The sequence below is a fragment of the Chenopodium quinoa genome, unplaced genomic scaffold, assembly GCF_001683475.1.
Source record: "Chenopodium quinoa cultivar QQ74 unplaced genomic scaffold, ASM168347v1, whole genome shotgun sequence".
Classification (NCBI taxonomy): Eukaryota; Viridiplantae; Streptophyta; class Magnoliopsida; order Caryophyllales; family Amaranthaceae; genus Chenopodium; species Chenopodium quinoa.
Window position 1 is genome coordinate 2,396,761 of NW_018744626.1, and position 23,126 is coordinate 2,419,886.

At 30.9% G+C, this 23,126-nt stretch overlaps 2 protein-coding genes across 2 annotated transcripts; one reads left to right on the forward strand and one right to left on the reverse strand.

Annotated features, from left to right (window-relative positions):
- The first annotated feature begins 15,552 nt into the window (after positions 1–15,552).
- Positions 15,553–17,232, forward strand: LOC110700445 (myb-like protein H). The gene is made up of 3 exons (XM_021877986.1): positions 15,553–16,186; positions 16,302–16,432; positions 16,795–17,232. The coding sequence occupies exons 1-3, from the start codon at positions 15,772–15,774 to the stop codon at positions 16,906–16,908; spliced, it is 660 nt and encodes a 219-aa protein (XP_021733678.1). The 5' UTR covers positions 15,553–15,771; the 3' UTR covers positions 16,909–17,232.
- Positions 17,233–18,433: 1,201 nt separating this feature from the next.
- Positions 18,434–21,084, reverse strand: LOC110700446 (pentatricopeptide repeat-containing protein At3g62890-like). Its single transcript, XM_021877987.1, has one exon. It carries the CDS (start codon positions 20,933–20,935, stop codon positions 18,995–18,997), a length of 1,941 nt encoding a protein of 646 aa, XP_021733679.1. The 5' UTR covers positions 20,936–21,084; the 3' UTR covers positions 18,434–18,994.
- Positions 21,085–23,126: the final 2,042 nt, after the last annotated feature.

The following is a 23,126-nucleotide window of genomic DNA, read 5'->3' on the forward strand; positions in this document are numbered from 1 at the left end:
TCTGCACGGTTTTATTATGGGAGGATAGGGTTTAAATTTGCTAGGCTAGTACCTCTTTCATAGGAATATGCACATTAATTAGAGGATTGATTATAGAAAGATTTGAATAAGGTGTTTGATACATATTTTAGTATGCATGTATTGGTCTGGATGTCAGCTAACTAGTAGATTAGCCGATTTATATTAAAAATGCGTCGTGAGAGCCATAACTCCTATATTTATGTATACGTGTAAGGTGTTTGTGAGGTTGATTATTAGTACGAACATTTCTCAAAAATTTGTATATCTTCACTTGCTTATATAAAGATGGTTATAGAAACTAAAGTGATAATTGCACCATCGACAACTTATAAATGGAAGATATTATTTCAAATACTATTAGTAATCATAGGTTAGCCAGCTATTTGCCTATATCAAATAGCAATCTTCAAAAGCATGTGACATAAAACATTGTCAAATTAGTGTTAATTAAAACTAATATTATTTCTTCTTAATCATTAACAAAGTCAATTTGTAGCCATTTTATATACTTCGTAATTGTTAATTTAATTATTAATTAAGTAGGTGTTCGATGTTCAATACGGGTCAAACAACAACGTTGCGAGTATAACAAAATTTTAGAAAAATCGTCACCCCAAAACCATAGGAATTGCAAATCATGCTTTAAACGCATTGATGATGAGTGTTACTATGCCAGAAAGCTCAAAATCTTTGTCCTTAAATAGATGTCCTAGTTCATGATTCCCTCAAAATCACATCTAAAGTGGTTTATATATATGCTTCAAAAGCAAGGTACAATTTTATTAGTGATGTTCCTACAATTGGTTTAATTTGCTTTTCACACCGCCATTGTATTCTTTTCGCATCGTATACTCTCTTCGTTCCTAAATTCTCTTTTCATTTTTTATTTACACTATTTATAAGGAGACATAATCTTCTAAATTACTCTTAATATATACAAATAAAACATAATAAAGTTATGTTAGGTCTTTTTTTTATTCATCTTAATAAATAGTTTATTAATATTCAATTGTTATATTTTTCACCAATGAATAACTAACGATATTTATGATCAAAAGTTTTGCATTGACAAACGTACACAAAGGACAGAGAGAATATGACGTACATATACCAAGTATGTGAAAAAGAAAGATATATTTCATTTTTTTTATACTAAAGTTTTTATTTTGCATGCTTGTTACATATGCAAACCCCTTAAAAAATCTGACAAAACGTTAAATGATATGGTGCACTTTAAGGTAACAGCTTTATTTAAAAAAAATAAATATATATATCAATTATTATTTTTGTAAAAAAAGAAAAATATTTTATATGATGAGAATTTTATTTGCTTTTATTTTCAGCATTTTAAAAATAAAAATGTGTGGTCTAATCAATATAGAGCACTGAATGGGATAATAGTATGGAGCTTTAACAGGAAGAGCAGTACATTGAATGAAATATCCACTGATTGAGTGGTTAGAATCCTTCTGATCACATGAGATATTGTTTGGTCTATCATATAATTGTATATAGTTGTTGTAATATGTAAATTCAAGATTTTCCTACTTTAGACTAAGAATTAAAGGTTGTTGGTAATAATGAGTTATATACATATTCACAACTAACAAAAATAATTTTGAGCTTGACAATAATTGATTAAATGCATGATGATAGAAGTATATATGTTGGATGATTAAGAGTGTATTTATATACTGGTTTGAAACTAGTTGTAAATGAGCATATAATTGCACACAATTATCCAACCTTAATCGGTCTACATTATTACCTAATTGTAATCGATATACATATTTGGGTTTGATATTTTTTTCCGACTTAATAAAAAAAAAAGTTCGGAAAATATAATAAAGTCTCAATTATTATCTAGTGTAAAATTAATACAAGTAGTAGAATTCAAGATACGTCTTATAAGATACATGTTTCAATTATTTTTATATAGTTCTTCAATTTGACGTGGTAATTAATAAAAAGAAGAGCATATTTTTAATTTGGCATGGATGCCAAATAGCTTATTGATTATAAAAATAATGGAATGATAATGGTACATAATATAATATCGAATCCCCCAAAACTTGTGACTAGTGGTTGTTGGTTCCTTAATTATTTGATATTTACTTGATGTAAGTGATTCTATTGTAACCGATAATGTCTTATATCAATAACATAATACTAAAGGTGAATCTGACATGACACTTGTCATGTTCTGATTAAAAATTTTCCCGCCATTTTTTACTTTCCTTTTTTTTTTTTTTTTTACAAATCTTCGTGAATATTAATTTATATATATTAGAATATTTAACCTTTAATTTTGCAACTATATTATATACAAAGTATATTCTATATGCATTCAATGATAATAATATTTTAACCTATCTTACATTATTTTATAATAGGTATTTTTTTCTAAAAGAAACAAACATGTTTGAAGTAATATATTACAATAATAATGTACTACTCCGTATCATTTTGTATCGTATTTTTTTTTTGGAAGTTATTTTTTTTTTTTGCTCCAACCTGGATTGACTCTTTAACTTTTATTACGAAGTATATATTTGTTGATTTATTTATAATAATAACACTAAAATTCAATAATAAAAATAAAAAATAAAAATAAAAAACCTTGATTATTAATTATCACAAAAAAAAATTCAATTAAATTTGTATAAAACATTATATTGGTCAAAGTAAGCTATAAAACATTGTTCCGGTCAAAACATGCCAACAAAATTAGGACGTTAAGGTATGTACATTGCACATGTTCCTCTAAAAAAAGTACATTGCACGGGTTATAATTAATAACATAAAATTTAATTCTTATGTAAAATCCTATTGTGTTTTTTTAAAAAACAAATATTTAATGATCAATAACTTTTGACATCAATATAATATTAAACTCAAGTTTTGTTTTCCCTTTATTATTATTATTATTATTATTACTATTGTTACTATTATTACTATTATTATTATTATTATTATTTGTTTTTTTTAAAAGAAATTCAAGTATCTATTTCAAGTTTTTGTTAAATTAATATTGTAATTAAAAATTAGGTTAAGTAAAAACCGTGCATTGCACGGGACTTAAACTAGTATATATATATACGTCATACTTTTTTTGTCGGTAAATCTTTCATATTATACTCAAGTATTATTATTATTATTATTATTTTTTGAGGTGGGTAAAAGTAGAAAGAAAGTGATATAATTTATTTTCTCAGGTTAAGTAAATGGGGGAAATAATTTGTGGAAAAAATCTCTCTTAAGATTGTAAATTGCAAGAATCGTAAGCAATTCAATGAATTCTGGTTTTATTTTGTTCAGAAAGAGGTTGAATCAATTATGTGCCTAGCTAGCTTGGCTGACGCATGCACTTTGTGGTCCAAACACCACACTTGGTCAATAGCCATTGTCCATTGATAACTACCCTAAACAACCATTGTGTCATCTAACAACTACAAGTGTTTCACAATTTTCTTAGAAAAAAATATGGCAAAATTTCTGCAATCTTAAATAAACTTGATATTGATTTAAGGAATTAAATTGAATTGATAGTACCATGATATTATTTTTAAATTTGAACTTGGCCACTATCAATTAATAAATGACGAAGATAGGCTCTCATATAAAATAATTTCTTCGGTCATAAATTTACAAATCACGAAAAATCTTAGAGATCGTGACTATGTAAGGTCGTTGAGGTCATCACCTAGTGTGACTCCACAACAAAATTGTCAAAACGTAATTAAATTTTATATAATAATACAATTGCTGTTAATAGAGAGCGAGAGATAGCTCAAGTGGTTAGAGCTTTCTTTCCCGATTTCAGGAGCTCAAACTGTTGCGGTTAAGGCTATAACTTCGAACTTAAATGAACCGAAAAACAAATCAAATTCGATAATATGTGTTAGATAATGGTGGATACTATTCTGATAAGGCGATAACCTCAAACTTTATGAACCGAGCAAATAAAAATTAGAGTGGTATATATGCAGAAGATAAGAAGGAAAATACATACTGTAATAAAAAGTCACAATTTCCAAACAAAAAGCTAAGGCAATCAAATCCTGCCTAATGTTCTGTCTTATATATGCAATATAATCTTCTAAAAGGATTAAAGAATGATCTCAAAACATCCTTCCCATCCTCTTTGGTTAGTGTAATCTAAGGCAGAATTCAGAATGTTTTGTTTGGTAAACAAAACATTGGGACCTACTATTGTCTTTCTATCCTTTTTTCCTACCCACTTAACATGTCATGAAAATTAAAATTAAAAAGGTTAAAAAGAAGAAAATACATGTAAAAATAAATAATAAAGTAGTTTTGAGTGCTCTCACCATTTTGTTTGTTTTATTAACCTTATGAATGTCCTACATTAGGGCAAAAGGCCAAGCCTCTTTTCCTGTAGTTTTCCATGCCATTGGTTGTACAATCCTGCACAAAAGATAGAGGAGATTATATTCTTTCAATGATTTCTTTCTTGATTCTACAATTATTGTTTACCCATGCCACAATTCTCAATTTTAGTTCCATTGTGGCTTCATTAAAATCCTCATATTGTCATATATGAAGTAATGTAATCTGATTGTATATTATATGAAGTACTCGTATTAACTTGTATCTACTCGTATATTTATTGAAATGCTTTAAGAGGCTAATTAGTCAATCATTAACATGGTTTCATATCAAATTAACATATTATATCAAGAAATTTCCACTAGATACCATAAGGTTCAAAGTGTTTTTTTTTTTTTTTTTTTTTTATTATTATTATTATTATTATTATTATTTAGATTTATGCCATGATTTTAACTCCCAAATTGAGGCAATGCTGTTCAAATTATACCATGATTGTGAGTCCTAAATTAAGATAATGATTGTTTATGGGGATATAAATTTCTAAATTTCAAATCTACTAAATTATGAATATTATTGTTTTTTCCTTTTAGTTACTCTCATTAATGAACCATAACGTTTTGTTCTTTAACTCTCCAAAAAATTAGTTTGTCATCTCAATTCTCAATACTAAAGTTTGGCCTTAGTCAATTCATCTTACTTTCATTCATCTGTGAAAAAAAAGGTTCACGTAAGGATATATAAGTTTGAATAAAATAATTATCTAAGAAAATAGTTTGAACAATGGTTAATCTAAGGGCTATCATCTTAGGTCAATTTACAAATGAAATAAATTGTAATAAGTTCAAATGTGAATATAACACACTCTTATAGAGTAGTACTACATGACATTCATCAAATTAAAGTTTTATGTAGTACTAATTTTGTACTACATGAATTTGGTCACAAAGGGCTTGTTTAATTGAGTTTGTCGAAAAATACATGATTAAACTTATTAAACTTGTTTTAGTTAAAAATTAAACTTGATAACCTTTAATAACTCTTATCTAACCTTTATTTACTCAGTGTTGTCGTTTTTTTCGAAAGAATTGAAAATGAATTAATTAAAGAGAACAAAGCCTAATATAAACACTTATAGGAAAAATTAAGCGTACATAAAGAAATCTTTCTTCACAACAGCAAGAATATCACATGCTTATGCACCCTCACCAAGAAATCTAGTGAACAACCCTAGCTTTACTTCAAGATAGTATGTTAAAAATGTTCCAATCAGCAAATCTCTGATACGTGTAATTGTCTTCATTTAAGGACAACTGATTGTAATTAAATTAGATTTGGTTCTAAGTCAATTAGATCTATAAAATCATAGAGAATTCATATTAGAATTGCGAGCCAATTCAAAAATAATTGACTTTTTACATGATATTTATTGCTTTGTTGATAAGTTGTTACAAAAATATTTGGGAAGATCTTTGTATAGTGAAAAAACCATAAAAAAGATTGGCCAACTCTCAAAGATCTTCAAAGATTATAAATGCATATTCAAATTATGTTCATATGTTCATACGAGGTTGTATTGTCATTTAGAAGTCTAGTATTATATACGGAGTCTACATGTGTAGTGAAGCTATGCTCGCCAAAAATATTTGAGTCGTTAATAATATACTAAAAAGCAACTAAACTTAGATGTGGCCTAAACTCGGTCAATTTAAATCTATCTCATTTTAGTTATGACTAATACTGGGAAAATTCTAATTCAAACTTATATGAACTTATTTTAACCCCGTCTTTAATTTCCATCAAATTAGTTGACAATGATCAATATTGACTGTAAAGTACGGAGTATTATTGTGGGTTCCTTAGTTAAACAAGGTGCTAACAGTTCCAAATGCTTCGCATGCTTATACAAGTATTATGCATGCCTTTGCTTAGTTTAAGCCAAAAAAAAAAACTTCCCTAAGAGCATAGCTAGCCATTAACCATTTAGGGTGGTTATTAGGTGAGAGAGTGTAAAAATATTATAAACAATTGTAGAGAGAGATAAAACAATAACTTGGTTAAACCTTTAACCAGGTTATTGTAACATGGTTATTGAGTATTAACCTACTTTTGTAAGATTCTCTACTTATTGAATAAAATTTATGGGCAACCATTGGCATACATTGGTTATAAAATGGTTGTCAAATTGGTTACAAATAAGGTGGAAGATAGAGAAATGAATAAAATAGAAGATAACCACTGCACAATGATTGTGGTTAACCATTGGGTATACTCTAAGTTATCTAACCGGTTCAAAAATATGAATGGTTGAAAGCATCAAAACCAAAAAAAAAGGACCAAAAAGCCATGAAACCTCCAAAAAAATATAGGTTATCTAACATAGCTACATCCATTCACTCTATACAGAATACTCTAATCCCAAACATATTTAATTTTAGGCTTGATTTATATCATCAATGCATCAACATCACAAAATAATAGAATAATTTATTATCTATTTTCCTATTAGGTCAACCCCTTCTTTACTTTTAGTTTAGGCAAGCTTAATTATTTGACATATTGATGAGAATAAAGATCACTTTAACCCTTCTTATAGCTAGTGAGGTCTAGTATTTGTTAGCCGGACACTTGAGAATACAAGGTCATAAAATTCTCACCTCCAACACTATCATTCGATGACAAAATTCAAACCTCGTACTTTAAGATCTGGATCGGATAAATAAAATCCTAACTAGTGAATCAAACCTTATTTAGGACATGTTCTCTTCAGCTTAATTTCAATTCAGTTTATTTCAATTCAATTCCTAATTCCTTCACTCATAAATAATACTACGGTATAATTCAGTTCATTTCAGTTTAGTAAATCAAAACAAGCCCTTAGTACTCCTAGCTCAAACTTAACATGGCCATAACTTGACATCATGGTAGGTTTAGTAGAACTACAATTTGTTAGATTTTGGTTCATACATACTCACCTTACCAAATTTCCATGTTGGTTGAAAGAAATTACCTAGTAATAACCATTTGAAAATCACCAAATTTGACGTTGGTTGGAAGAAATTACCAAGTTATAATTGTTTGACAATGAGACTAGTACTTCTCTAGTAGTTACTCTGAAATTTACTGCATTAAATGACAAGATTCTCTGGCATCACATCACATCTTAACGTTATAATGCCAACAAAATTTACAAGTCACGCAAACTTAATTAGCACTTAAATCAAGATAAACTACCTTTTCAACATTAATTAGGAGTAATACAATTAAGAAACCGACCAAAATTAATTTATCCCCCCCCCCCAAAAAAAAAAGGTGAGAAAGAAAAATAATCTAGTTTACGCAAGTGTTTAGAATCATTCAATAATGTCAGAGAGGTTAGTTGGTGTGAGGTTGGATACTGAACTTGATGATGAAGCACACGTGTACTTGATTAGTTTATTACACTTGCACTTAATTTTTTAACTCATTACTAGTACTCTTGGAACTAAGTTATATTAAAATTTTAATTAAAAAAAATAAAAAGCCAAGGTTGATCTAAATGACGTTAAGGAAACCAATGATATGGAAGAACAATAATTTAATAATATAAAGTTTTTAGATCAATTATTTATTTATTTATTAAAATTATATGTTGCTAACTAAATTAATTTGCTAATAAATTGATAAAGTCTTAGAGAATCTAAAAGTATTATGCTTAAGTTATTCATAGCTCCACATGATGAGACTTGAAATAAGAGAATTATGGTCTTAATTAGCACTCAAAGGGTATGTGCCTGCATGGTATACCTTTTTGTATAAAGTATGGGTAGAAGAAGGTTTACAGATCGGCATCTTTTATAGGTCAAATTTTGTTTAATTTCGAAGCTCATATTTTTTGGAGAGAAAAACCAGAAATACAATCCCAATAACTATGTATACCTATAGCTGTTAGAGTAGAATTGAACATCCATGTTACATTAACTACTCACTACTCGGTTGTATGTATATTGTGGCACTCTGTATAACTTACATAAAGACGTAGATTATCTATGATAGGAAACCTCAAACTTAGTTACTTAGAGGTGCAAAAAATTACCAGGATATAAACATTGGTGTAAACATTGTCATGAGACAATTCACACCAAAGTAAATAAATCACTTATTCTTATCACATACGAAGTATTACCTTTTAAAATAGTCTACATAGGTTGTTAATCTAATAGCATCGACAACACATTATTACGGAGATTATAAACCACTCCTATTAATAAACTATACTTTGCATGACATTTTTTTTTTTTTTTTTAAATTGTATATCTGACTATTAATTCAGATTTGCAATAAAATAAAGACTGATTACTTATACTATTAATTATGGATACAAGATCGAACAACGTAATACAAATCAATTCTAAATGAAACATTACACACAAAGTAGATAAGCTTTGGTCCCCTATAAGCTGAGGCTATAAAACTCATTATTTATTAATAATAATGCATCAAGTTAAGCTATAATAAGATTTGTAACCCACCAATGACCATAAATTACGACTAAACAATTCATTAAGAAAACAAAAAAAAAACATAGATTAAACATGCTTTATAATGCATTTATGCTTCATGTGGACGAGGCATGATTGACCTAATATTACTAGTCTATTTGGGACACATAGTAGGCTATAAATACATATAGCTAGCTTTTGATAAAATTGGGTCAAACATCGATCTAGTTTCACCTCCATCTACATCGATCTAGTTTCACCTCCATCTAGGCTATGCAAGACCAAAAATAAAAATATTGTTAAATTTCGTGTTCAAAATAATGGTTATATTTTAAATTTTGACATTATTTATAAACTGTATTTTAATTATCGTCTGTGATTTATGTGTACATAAAAAAATTATAGTAACATGAGATATTATTGAACAATAGTTGGTTCCTACAGGCGCCTGTATGGTGCAACGTACAGTCGTTTTGTAGGAAAGAACATGATATATAAAAGTAATGAACATAAAGTTATAGTGAAAAGAACATACTATTAAAATGTAATGAACATATACCTAAAGTAAAAGTAACATACTATCAAAATGTAATGAACATATATCTAGTGTGAAAAGAACATATTTGCACCAAAAAAATAAATAAAAAGAACATATGTTTATGTTCATTGATCAGTCAGTGTAATGTACTTTATTTGCAACATAATGATCATTGCTTAATGTGAAATGTTTATTAAATTTTTTCTTCAGATTAGGGTGGTTATATATAGATAAAGTTTATTACATAATACTATCATGTTCTTTATTAATATTACAGATGTTCTTTAGATATGAAAAAAAAATATATAAAATTGGATGTTCGTTACAAAACAACTACATGTTATTTACAAAATAACTGTATGCTCTTTACAAAATAGTTACATGTTCTTTTTGTGTTTTTTGGCTGTACCAAGCAAGGTACAGCCGCCTGCACCTTAAAATTTTCAATTATGGAAATTGATCTCAATACTTCAAAATATCATCATTAATAATATAAAGTTACCTTTAAATTTTACCTTCACAAATGTGGGGTGTTTGCACTTCACATATTGCTGAATTTATGTTTAACCTTAATTAAAGCGCATACAAAATATACAAACATTAAATTAATACTCGATCCGTATAAATCTATTAATCGAGAATAACATATGGGTAATTTAGAATCGAATTTCGTTTATAATACTTTCGATTGAGACTCCCCAAACTAGCTAACACAAAATAAATAAAGATTGTGAAAACTAAAGAAGAGATTAATTTTAGTGTCAGTGAAAAATTAATTGTGATTTGCAGGTAAGAGTATCTGCCAGCTAGTAAGCTTAAGCAATTGATCTGTATAATTTGTTTTTACAATGCCAACAACTTAGCATGTATAAAGACACATATAACATGGTCCCTTCACAACTTTTCTTAAGTCAAATAATTAATACTACTGATAAGTCTCACAAAGTATACGAAATTGTACGAATACAATAATGTATATTATTCCAATATATTATAATGTATTAATAGTACATTATTATGATCACGATAATATAACATATATTTAATAACAATAATATTCTTATTCATGTTTGATTCAACATAAAATCCAGATATACATGGTCCAAATTCCACTTTGTAGTCCCTAATTCCCGTTAAATTGCCAGGTTTTAGTAACTAATGAAAGAGATACAACATTTATTTTGATTGATTAGTATTTAGTATACGCAATTTGACTCTTGTTGTTATTTAGAAGTCAATATATGGGGTAGATTATTAAATATGGCACACTTTGCTCTAAATTTATTTCTATTTCAATATGTGGCAATTTGCTCTAAATATTTTCCTATTTCAATATAGGGCAACTTGCTGAACATTAATATATATATATTTTTTTTATCCAAATTATTAACAACTTTAACAAGCTAAGCTAGTTTAGTGTAAAAACTACTCGTACTAATTAGTATTCCCTTGAATGAATCACTCTCTCCACACATATGCGGACATTAAATTAGTAATTGAAATGTGGCTATCCGACTTGAAAATCGAACTTAAAAACTGAACACTTTTCGAAATCACATGACATGAATTTGAACTTGAAACTTTTGAACTTCTAGTATTTATGCCACACTCCAGCAACAAAGTCGTTAGCTGTAGATTTAATTGTATAATGATAGAGTATATAAACTGATCTTGTGTTTCAACCATCAAGTCAACCAATTAACAGGTTGTCAAAAGCTAATGTGACACAAAGATCACGAGTTCGAATCTCATCTACCACTCATTTCAATGTGGAATATTAAGTGACTGAGTATATACAATATCTACATGTGTATTACTTTGTAACACTATCTCATAAAGTTCATGATATTCATCCTTTAAAATACATAATCTTGTAAGGTTATTTTTTTGAGGGAATTAATTAATTATATTATCTTAATTAGTGATTATGTAGCCGACCTCCAGGAAAGTTCTGCTAGTTCTCTTCCACCACTAAGTTCCCAGAATCAGAAAAAAGATTAATAATTGGTTATCTTGTTTAAGTAATTTGATTTTATGGACATTCATGGTCAGAAAAATAAAATTAAAAATAAAAAAAAATTCTACATTGGTGTCTGGAAAATACTTCGTAGAAAATAAAGGTAAGGAGGGAATAAAGAGATATGTTTAAAAGTTTAATTATAAAGAATTTTTGAGTGATTTTCTAGGTAAATTAGATTTCCTAGAGTCATATCCTCTTTATAAATTATTGCATAAAGTAGAATGGTTAAAGGGGATTAATACATTTGATTGGAAAAGATTCTTCTCTGGAATTCTTTAACTTAGCCTTTCTTATGAATCTAACTTGTGTTGTGTGTGTTCACCATTTTAATATTTCAAGATAAATTTACATAAGCAAATAATAAAGATCCCAATAAGTAAATATTGTACTTCATAGAATTGAAGTTTATTGTATTATATGTAATCATAAGAATCAAATTAAATGCAATAATATGTACCACCAATTCACTGTTTGGAAATAAACTGCAATAACGATCATGAATGTATAATGATTTTGTAAAAAAACATTCATTGATTTTGTCCATGAAAATACTTTCTCGCCTTTAAGCACATGCTTTTATTCACAGTCTCCCTCCTAGAGTATTGATGCTAATTTGAGAAGCAAAACACATATACCGGGAGTAATATAGAGTATAGACAATTACAATACTCTCTTCACTTGAAGTTATCTAAAATTTAATTTACTAAATTAAACATGATTTTCACCTTATATTCAAATATCTTATTAGACCTGATCAACTACAAAACTTATTTTGTAAGGTGATTAAAATGCACTCTTTGTACGTATCATCTCATTGCTATTATAACCAATCAAACTACTCGCCGTGAATTTTACTAGAAATACATTAAAGAAAAAACAAATTTTTTTCTTATGATCTAGACCGTTATATGTGAATCTTCCAATACCAATTGAAAATTAAAGCCTGGCAAGAGATTAAACCTCAACTAACCATAGTGAACCACAACACCAAGAGACAAAGTATAAACATCTTCCAATATAATTGTTGCTAGAACATCAAATCTGTTTGGCAAAAAGAAAGGAACAATTAAAAGAACCAATTAAAGAAAAATCTGGATTATTAAAAGGTTAAGAAAATTGAAAAATCAGAATAGAATAAAGTAAAATTGAAAGGTAGAAATCAAGTAAGCAGACATTTTAGTTTAGTGGGAGATTGTCAAAAATAAAAAGAAAGATGCAATTTACAAATACAAAACGAAAAAGCAAATTCTATAAGACAAAGGTACAAGAGATAACGACGTCGTGTCTTTGATGAAGCGTAAGACGACAATGTCCTATGTTATTTTGTCCACCACTCTTGCAAAGGTGATTTTGCATCGTTGTAAAAGACATTTTTATGTAAAATTCATGCTTAGCCTTAATCCTTTCCTTTCCCGTTCTTCTCTTGTCTTCATTTACGGAAAGATAATGTTAAACATAGTCTTAAGAGCGACTAATAGAAAGATAAAATCATACCACGAATAACTTTTTATTCCCAGAGGTATATATATATATATATTTATTGTCGTAATCACTTCAACACATTAAAAAAAGTAGCGGATAAAAAGGTTGTGACTGATATAAGCATATAACCTATATGAGTTTCATGATAGGGGTATAGGTAAAGAGAAAATTAATAAAAATGTATTTAGATTTTTTTTTTTTTTAAAAAGGGTGATAATTAATTTGAGATAGAGTGGATATAACATAACAATGCAAAACTTCATTAGAAATTAAAGGCAAGTAGGATTCAGATACCTAATTGTATTTTTCAAAATTGAAACTAGACTCGATTGAACCAATTTCAATTTAGAAAACGGTCTCAATACTAGTGGAAACCTTGATCCAAACTTTATGTTGAATTGTTAGGTCGTGTGCTCATGTCAACTTCTATCAACTCTATATTGGCATATACTGATATACATGCAAGATACTCAAAATATCTATGCAAACACTGTTAATTTAATAGGTTTTCTTGATTTAAAATCTACGCATCCAATGTATTATATTTTTGATAATACATGATTGGGTGGGTAGGTCATGAAATTATCTCACAAGGGTGAAGACTATGATATGGAAAGGACAATTGTGAACGTGTGAGAATAAAAGGGCTTTCTCACATGCGACAAGCACTTATGACGAACTACACACTTTGAGGGGAAGGTGAGTGGTGTCATGTGTGAGGTTACATGGGGTCCTAATACGTTTCAAACATTACATTTTTCATGCTTGTGTATAGGGTATTTTGAGTGGTTGAAGCATTTAAAAAACACCTTGTAACTATTACGGAATATGTTACATGTTTGAATGAGTTGAATCAACAAATAAATGAATTGTTTTTAATTAATTAGATTGTTTTGAGCTTGAGACATAAGTACAAATGCAATATTATTTGTATTGAGATCTTTCTTTGTGCGTTTATGAATCAACTTGGCTTAAAATCTAAACAGTTAAAATCCAATTAACACGAAACTAATCATGAGGTGCCCTAACGTCCCTAAGTAAAGCATCCTAAAACCTCACTTGGTTCTTTCATAGGATCCTCTCCAACTTCTCAATCTTTTTTGTGCTTGTTTGGTATCTTCCTATATCTATCCTAAAGCTGAAACAAAGAGGGCCAAATATGTTTTATGTTTGTAACATTTTAAACCAAGTGATGATTATGTCAATTATGCTTTCATTAAATCGATTCAACATCAAGATTACATTTTCAAGTTGACTTAAAACACTTAACCCTTCCTTTGATTACAGCTGGTAGTCCTTTGATGCATAGCAATGGACATGATGCAAATCAAGATTAATCTATAGTAAACCTAGAGCCAAATTGATAACATTTGTTCTCTAACACGATCATGATATTTTAGTGGTTGAAAATATTGATACAGTCTCGCAATTCTTAATGTTAACATCATACATAACCCCACCATGAAATATTCATGGTCATATGAAAGGTAACCAACTAACCATACAAAAATCATTTCAAGCCTAAAGACTGGAGGAGCCAAGGAAGACCCAAGAATCCAAAGGAGACTAAACAACGTGATGCTATAAGTTTTTAACAATAATAAAAATAATAACAATAGTAATACTTGGTAATAATTAGTGTCTAACAAAACTTTCTTGATTTGCATGTAAAAGTTCCACAAAAAATTCTAAAAAATGAGTAAAATTTTATTTCACCCAATAAGATAAGATATAGCATGTCAATCACTACTGCATACCAGTCACGTGACAATCACTACCACCACCACTAGGCACTAGTAACGGACCCAAAGTATTGCTTTTTACCCAGCTTTTTATTTATTTTTTTAAATTTTTCTTAAGTAGCAGGTTAGAATCTTTCCATGTAATGAGGCTAAATTAAGTACAAAATTACCAGTAATAGTTACCCTAAATAGTAAGCTTTAGGTCTGATTATAAACATTCCAGATGATCTGATCTCATCTTTCTGTCCTAATTTACATTTTTACAGCTCATTGATCACACTCACATGGAGCAGGGGCAAAACTGTAAATTTACTATATTAGAACCTCAAAGTTAGAGAAAAAAAAAATACTTCCTATACTGTATATGATGTTGTCATACTTACTCAGGCATAGTGAAAATTAATAGGTACAACTCTTTTTTTTGGTGCATTGGGTATACAAGTATGTGTAAAGTGTGTATTCTTTTAAGCCAAATTTGAACTAAAATGACTCGAGTTGAATTGAGTAGATATGAACTGAAAATTAATTCAAAAGAACATAATCTAAGTAGTACGTACTTGTAATAGATATGGTTCTTCATGTATTTGTTTTAAAATTATATTGAAATACCGTGTGTATTTAAAAATAATTTACCAAAAAGGTAGCTCAAAGCATCAGAATAAACTTAAAATGCTAACTTATTCAAAAGTGTATATTTACGCATTTATACATTATGTTGTTAGCGACTATATTAAGGTTACACTAGTATATGTAGATAAATGACGGGTTTTAAATTAAAGGGTAGCTCAAAGTATTAAAACACCAACTTTAAAACGCTAAACTTACACAGAAGTAGGAGTAGTATGTCACGCAAAAACAAATAGTGTGCAACGGACGCACATGAGAGATGTGATATTATTATAAACACATGGGGCAAGCCTTGTAATTAGTAAAAAAAAACAGCTGGGCATGCAATAACTTCTGAATTACTACTAAAGACTCTTGGTGGGTGCTGACTATAAAGAGGGGGAGGAAAGAGAGAAAAACAGGAAGAAGAAGAAGAAGTAGGTGCTGAAAAAAAAAATACCCTGCCTTTCCTTGTTTCTGGTGTTTTGAAACTCTCTGAAGTCTGAAGCAGGATATAGGAGAGAGAAAAACATGGGGAATTGCCAAGCCATAGATGCAGCAACACTAGTAATCCAACACCCAAGTGGTAAGGTTGATAAACTGTATTGGTCTGTTTCTGCAAGTGAGATCATGAAACTCAACCCTGGTCATTATGTTGCTCTTCTTATCACCACCACTATTTGTCACACCAATAACACCAACACCAACAACCAGAAAACCAGCAACAACAGCCAGAAAAATAACAGCAACAGCAACAACAGCCGCAGCAGCGGCGACAACAGCCAGAAAAACAACATCAACAGCAAAGGCAGTAACAATAAGAGTAGCAGCAAAAGCACAGAAACTGTAGATGGGCGGAATACTGTGCGGATTACTCGAGTTAAGCTGCTTCGGCCAACGGATACTTTGGCTTTGGGTCATGTGTATAGGCTCATCAGTACTCAAGGTTTGTGATAGTTTTTCTATCTACCCTTTTCTTTCATTTTTTTGGGTCAGATTAGCTAGTGTGTAGGAAGTAAGGTGAATTAAGAATACATGCTAATTTTTTGGGTGTTTTGCAGAAGTTATGAAGGGTTTGGTGGCAAAGAAACAAGCAAAGTTGAAGAAAAATGGTATAGAATTAGCAGACTCTGAAGGACTCAAAGAAGCTGAGAAATTTGCTAAAAGATCTCAACCAGAGAAAACCCATCAGGTAATTAATCCCTCCAAAATGTTATTTCGCTAAAATTTAAGCAAATTTTGGATGGAAAGTAAATGTTCATAAATCCCAGAAAAAAAAAAAAAAACACTGAATGCATCAGTTGACTTTGTTCTTCCTTATTTTTAACTTAAGAATAAAGATTTAAACTTAAATTAATCTAGGCCTCAATTTTTTTTAGCCAAAATCCATTAATTCCATTACCCCTGTTTTCCCTGTTTTAAAAATTTTTGATTAGGAAAGAAAACCAGAACAATTAATTTAGGACAATAACAATATAATTCACTGAATTGATCTGTGTAATTTATTAGTTATTTGAAATGTTTACTTATATAAAATGAAACTTGATTTTTCAGGTTAGTAGTAGACATGTGAGCCGATCCAGAACAACATCAGCCTCAAATGGAGGAACAGTAAGACCAAAAAACTGGCAACCCTCTCTGCACAGCATATCTGAAGCTACAAGCTGATAATGGTTATCAATAAAATCACATTTCATCTAGGAGAGAAGCAGAGGATAAGGATTGAGCATCCATCATCCCATAAAATCTTGAAAACTCGAAAAATCGAAACATTAGGAGGTTTGAGGATTTGGGAGATTAGTGAAGAACAAATCCGGGTCTTGAAGATGATGATCCGGGTCATGCAGAAACTGTACATATTTAACAGAGGAAAATGCAAATGACATTGTTGTATCAAAGTGATCCTTGTTTCTCATAATTAGGCTTTATTTTTATTCCCATGACAATTTTTCAACAATTATGGAGGATAATTACTTAATTTAGTTGTTATTATCATTGTTTTTTTGCTCTAAAATAAAAATGATGTCATAAAAAGAGTGATGGTAATAGGATGCATTAAGTCCTTTTCCTCACACAAATTATGCTCCACAACTTCAAACATCAAAACAGCTAAATGGGTGTGCGTAAAGCATGGACCATCTAAAAGTGAGACAGAAGCAAAGAAAATAAAAATCAAGGCATACCCCCCCAAAAAAAAAGAAATAAAGGGAGAATAATTCGGTTACAGACCTTAATAATTGGTTTCAATAAGCATTTTTTCAGTTTTTCATACTTTATTATTGATTATTATTCAGTTTGGCATGCAACATGAATAAACAGTTTCCAAATTTTTGAACCCAAAATCAGAAATTTCAGAAAATGTGTGCTTAAAGCAATACATAATTCGTGTCATAAACTTAAAACAAGGTAGTTTAAGTCCACTAGGAGTTTTCAAGTGCAAAAATTGCTGTCAGAAAACTTATTTTTCAGTGATCTACTTCAACAAAGAATAAGATCAAGAGCTTTATTTAAGTGTTTGCAACTTGCTAGTATTGCTTCATTAAGGTTTCACTCCTTTCACCTTAGTTTACTTGGTTTGGGATTTTATAGAACTCATGTAAATGTTACAAGAGCTTGTTTGAACAACTATAACGTATATAATTATATTTAATTAAGAAATAAATATGGTATTCAACTGGGCTAGTTATCAGTTGGTATCTATGTTCCAAACAAGAATAAACATAAGCTAAGTTGGTTAACTTATAATTCTCCAAACAAGTAGCAACTGTAATATCTATTCATGTATACATTTCTGGAGGGGGAATCATATATTCATATAAGAATAATCATTTCCCAACATTCCATTTCTCACTTAAATCTTATATACACTAGATGCAACTCCGGGTTTCAAAAATTGAATTTGCACTAAATCCGCGTCAAACAACTTGTGTTAGGCTTACTAAAGAGAAGATCTTACAATGGGAAGACAATCCATTATATATTAGTATTAGAGATTCTAAATCAAGAATATATGCAATCATCATGCATGTGCATAATTTTTGACATTCGAATAGCCATCAAAACCGAACTTATAACGTTCAAGTCGTTACTTCACTCTCGCTTTCAGTATTACAGGGCATCTAAGGCAACAAAAGCAGAGCTTTGCTTTCACTTTCTGCTGTGGGTTAACAAAAATAGCTCACTTTTATGAAGCTTTAGAAAGGACAACCACAACCAGCTCATTTAAACACTTTGTAAGCATGAACAATTAGGTGCATAATGGTTGATGCTTTTAGAGCCCACAGAAATAAACAAAAATCCTAAATGTGGGCCATTTAATCTTATTCCATTACATACCATATCTTTGTATCATTAAAAATTTGTCCCTATACTTAGGAATATGTTATAAGAAGAGCATATAATATAAATAATTATCAGCTGACTAAAATTGCAATCATTGATGGTACCAAGCATGATATGAAGTTGATGACCATGCACATGCAATCATAGTTAGGAATCTTTGCTTTTACCTGATGATGGGCGTGGCTCGATGGTGTTCATGCCTTCAAATGGGTCAAAACAGCTCCAATTAGCTTGAATTTCATCTTCTCATTTGTAAAACATCTTGGTCCTCGTTTCGCCGAAAAGGGTTTGCTTGTAATGAGTATGCCACTTTGTAATGCTTTTAAAGGTATGAACTTCTAGATATGCAATTATATCATTTGCGCCTGCTTTGTTTTTTATGTCGCGATTTAGCTTATGCATTGACTAATGACTACCAATAGTCATTGCAAGAGCACTTCCCATGTTTAAAGGCGTGGAAACGTGACCGGTCTCGGACAATTATTTCTCGGTCAAAAACAAGAGATATTGCCTTCAAAGCTAAGTGACAGTCCTCACAAGTCCTGAGGTTTTTTACTATTCTGATCAAACTCCCAGGTTTAGTACTCAAGAATCCGAATGCAATAGCTAACTTTTCGCTGTGCAATGATACTGCTCGTTCTTTATCCTCCTCGCTCAAATCAAATGTGACCGGGGTTGTATTAGTGACATATCCCCCCAACTTTGCCTTCTCCAAGATTTCATCAAGCTTTACTCGAATCTCTATTATTCGAGGATGTAGTTGATCATCCACACGAAACTCATGAGTAATACCATCCACCTCAATCCAACTGCAACCAAGCTCTGATGTATTCCTTCTGCCACCCATTTGCTTCCTCATTGAAACAACACTCTCCCATTTACCCATATAGGCGTACAAACTTGACAGCAAAACTTGGCCACTTGAACCAAGTTGTCGAACATGATTCAATATCTGCTCCCCTAGAACAATGTTGCGATGAGTTTTGCATCCACTAAGCAAAGCCCTCCATATAGCAGCATCAGGTTCTATAGGCATGGTTTTAACTACATTGAATGCTCTTTCCAAATGGCCAGAACGAGCTAGACAATCGACATAGCATCCATAGTGTTCAATCTTTGGAACTATCCCCCATAAATTTTCCATGTCATTGAAAGTAGAGGTGCTTTCTTCTACTAGCCCTGAATGGCTACAACCATTCAAAACTCCGAGCATGGTAATCTCATTCGGTCTAATACCCTCAGCCAACATGTCCGAGAAAACCCTCATAGCATCCTTTCCAAGACCATGAATTGACAAACCAGATATCATGCTTGTGAAATTATGAACATCTCGCTTTGAAATTCTGTTAAAAACTCGAATTGCACAATCTATCCTCCCACACTTGGCATACATATCAATAAGAGCTGTGCATATATTTGGACTCTCTAGAATATTGTTTCTCTCCATATAAACATGAATCCAATTTCCTTGATCAAAAGCCCCCAAATTAGCACAAGCTGATAAAGCACAAACAAGGGCAGCTTCATTAGGCTTCATCTTCTTACTGTCTTTTAACATACCGCGAAAATAATCCAGGGCATCAATGTACCTCTCATTACTAACAAGACCCGAAATCATAACTACCCACGACACATCACTACGAACAGGCATCGCACGAAAAATGTTACAAGCTTTATCAATATCCCCATGTTTGACATACCCACCTAGGAGGCTAGTCCATGAGAAAACATCCCTCTCAGACATTTCATCAAACACCTTACGGGCATCAACCCCTTTAGCAAAAACAGAGTAGAAGTTAATCAATGAGTTACCAACAAACAAATGAGACCCAAACCCAGATTTTATTATCATCCCATGAACTATTTCTCCGTACAAAGATGAATCATAATGCGAACACGACGTAATTACAAACGTAAATGTATAATCATCAGGTAAAACCCTAGAAAATTCATCATTTGAATTCGACAACATTCGACCCAAATACTTGATGGGTTCCACACAATTTCGAATTTTGGAATGAGCCCTTATCATCAAATTCCATAACAAAGTAGGAATTGGGGAAGAAGGGTAATTATCAAACAAATAAATTGCAGAATTTAGACGATTAGAAGAGAGATAAGAGTGAATTAGAGACGAAATTAAGTGGGGATTAGAGGAGAAAGATTGGGTATTAATTTGAGCGTGAATTTGCTTCAAATGTGGGAGAGAAGGACGTTGCCTTAGCAGATGAGAGAATGTGGTAACATTGGTTGGTTGGAAATTGGCGGGAAATTCAGTTGATGGAGCTAGAGAGTGAGATTTTCGAATTCGGTTTTTGGAGAGAGAAAATGAGAGTGCAGATTTTAGCATCATCTTGAAAATGGCAAGGGAATTTGGAAGTTGTCTGGGAAAAATATTGATCAATAAGCAAGCATTAGTTTTAGGCGGGAAATTGGCAGGATGTTGTTTAGTTTGAAAGTTTCAGGCTTTGGAGTTGAAGATAAAGCCTGCTTGGGTTGAGCTTGCAGTCATGCATATAGTAATACCTAAGATAAGTTGACACGGAACTTTGTAATAATATAAGCCTATAGTCATGGGAAATATGATGAGTATATCGCGTCATTTGTGGACTTGTGGTCTCAACCAATTAGTACGGAGTATTAGATAAGTTGACACAGAACATTGTTTTACGAGAAGGTGATAATTTATGATACACTATCGACGCACATGGCATACAAAGTGAGACAAATTAAAGCCTAGCAAAGAGGAGCTAGTGATGGTACTATTATGAGAATTGAGTAATATATGACTATATGTAGTCTTCTTAACACAGTCAGCTGCTAGTTACTACTTTGTAAGCATGAGTTGAGATTCAACACATTCATCCCAAAGTGTTACTGGTATTTTATACTACCTTTGTTTCATATTATTTGCAACAATTTGACATAAAGTAGAGAAGAAATATGTCTAATCGTTGCAAATAATATGAAACGGAGGTAACACTTAAGATATCTGATGCTAGATATCTCCAGGCAGCATTTGATTAGTTTATTACATGGTTATGCTTAAGTCGGTCAGCAAATGTATGAGCACAAGGCATTTCCCTCAGCCAGATACTAGCACACGTATTTTGACACTACAGATGCATAAAAGATAAGAGCAAGACTAATATTCAGAAGCAAATGGTAGCGACCACATACATTTTTCTCATCCAAGCGGCAAGGAAAAGAAATAGTTGAAGCACATGCAGTCTCCAGTCTCCTAAATGCCTAACAATAGTACAATACACAAGTATTCGAGTGATATATTTACAATACAACTTAAGGGACACTTTGGTGCTGCAATCAAGAAGTCGTGATCTTGTGCATGGAAAAATACTGCTCTGCTCTTTAAGCTGATTGAAGTCCTAAGGTTATCTTTTTACTCAATAAGAAAAGACAATTAAATAGCACTGAGTGTTTTCCATTTTCTTAACATTATTTTTTACTTAATTCTCATCTTGTGACACACTTTGTACTATACTACAAGCTCTTACTCTCTTAGTATTGGTGTACTTCATGTCAAACACCTTGATGCATTACTAATTTACTATATTATTATTATTATTATTATTATTATTATTATTATTATTATATGAAAGTCCCTGCGATACACGGGTTTTCATATATAAATCTTAAGAAAAAATATTTTTATATTTGATTTATTTTACTATTTAATAATTTCAGACAAAAAAACACATAATGATTTAATAATTTTGTTCTTGACCTTATTCATAAGGCTATTAAACTCCGAGTTTGTTCTCCCATCTACATCCATAGGGCATCCTAGATAATTGCCTAACTCCTTACATCTCTTGACTTTAAGAGGTTGTTTGAGTAATCTGACAAATCTTGGTGGTGTATTTAGGCTGAAAAGAATTGAAGATTTGTTCTCATTTACCACCTCCCCCGAGATTTGTAATACCCTGTATTTTTAAATGTATTTTATAAATTATTTATTTAATTATAAAATGTATTTTGGGTCAAACTATTTTAATTATTGAATTATAAATAAAGCAAGTATTTATATTTGGGTCAATAAGTATTCAATCCAAACGTAGCCCATCTTTATTGAACCCAATCATCTTATTTTTACTTTTGGGCCACCTACTTTATCATTTAAATCCATTATCTTTATGAAGCCCAAACCTACTCTACACTATAAATACTCTACTTATCCCCAAAATTTTACCACCCAAAAAGGTCAAATGGTCAAGATAAGCTATTTTCTTTTTATTTTTATTCTTTCTTTCTTCTTTTCCTTTTTCCTTTACTTATTCTTTCTTTTATTCTTGCATTTACGTGGGTTTTGGGTGACATAAACCCACCCAAATTTCAGCCACTTGCTGCCACCACCTTGCCGGCACCGACCCCAGCCGCCGTCAGCCACCTCCGGCCGCCAAGCAGCCACCGGCGACCAGCCGACCACCACCACGGGTCACCTCCTTCTTCCCTTTTCTCTCCTATTTTCATTCTAGCTATTTTGATGATTTTATTTATGGGTTTTGGTTTTAATTATTCAAAGT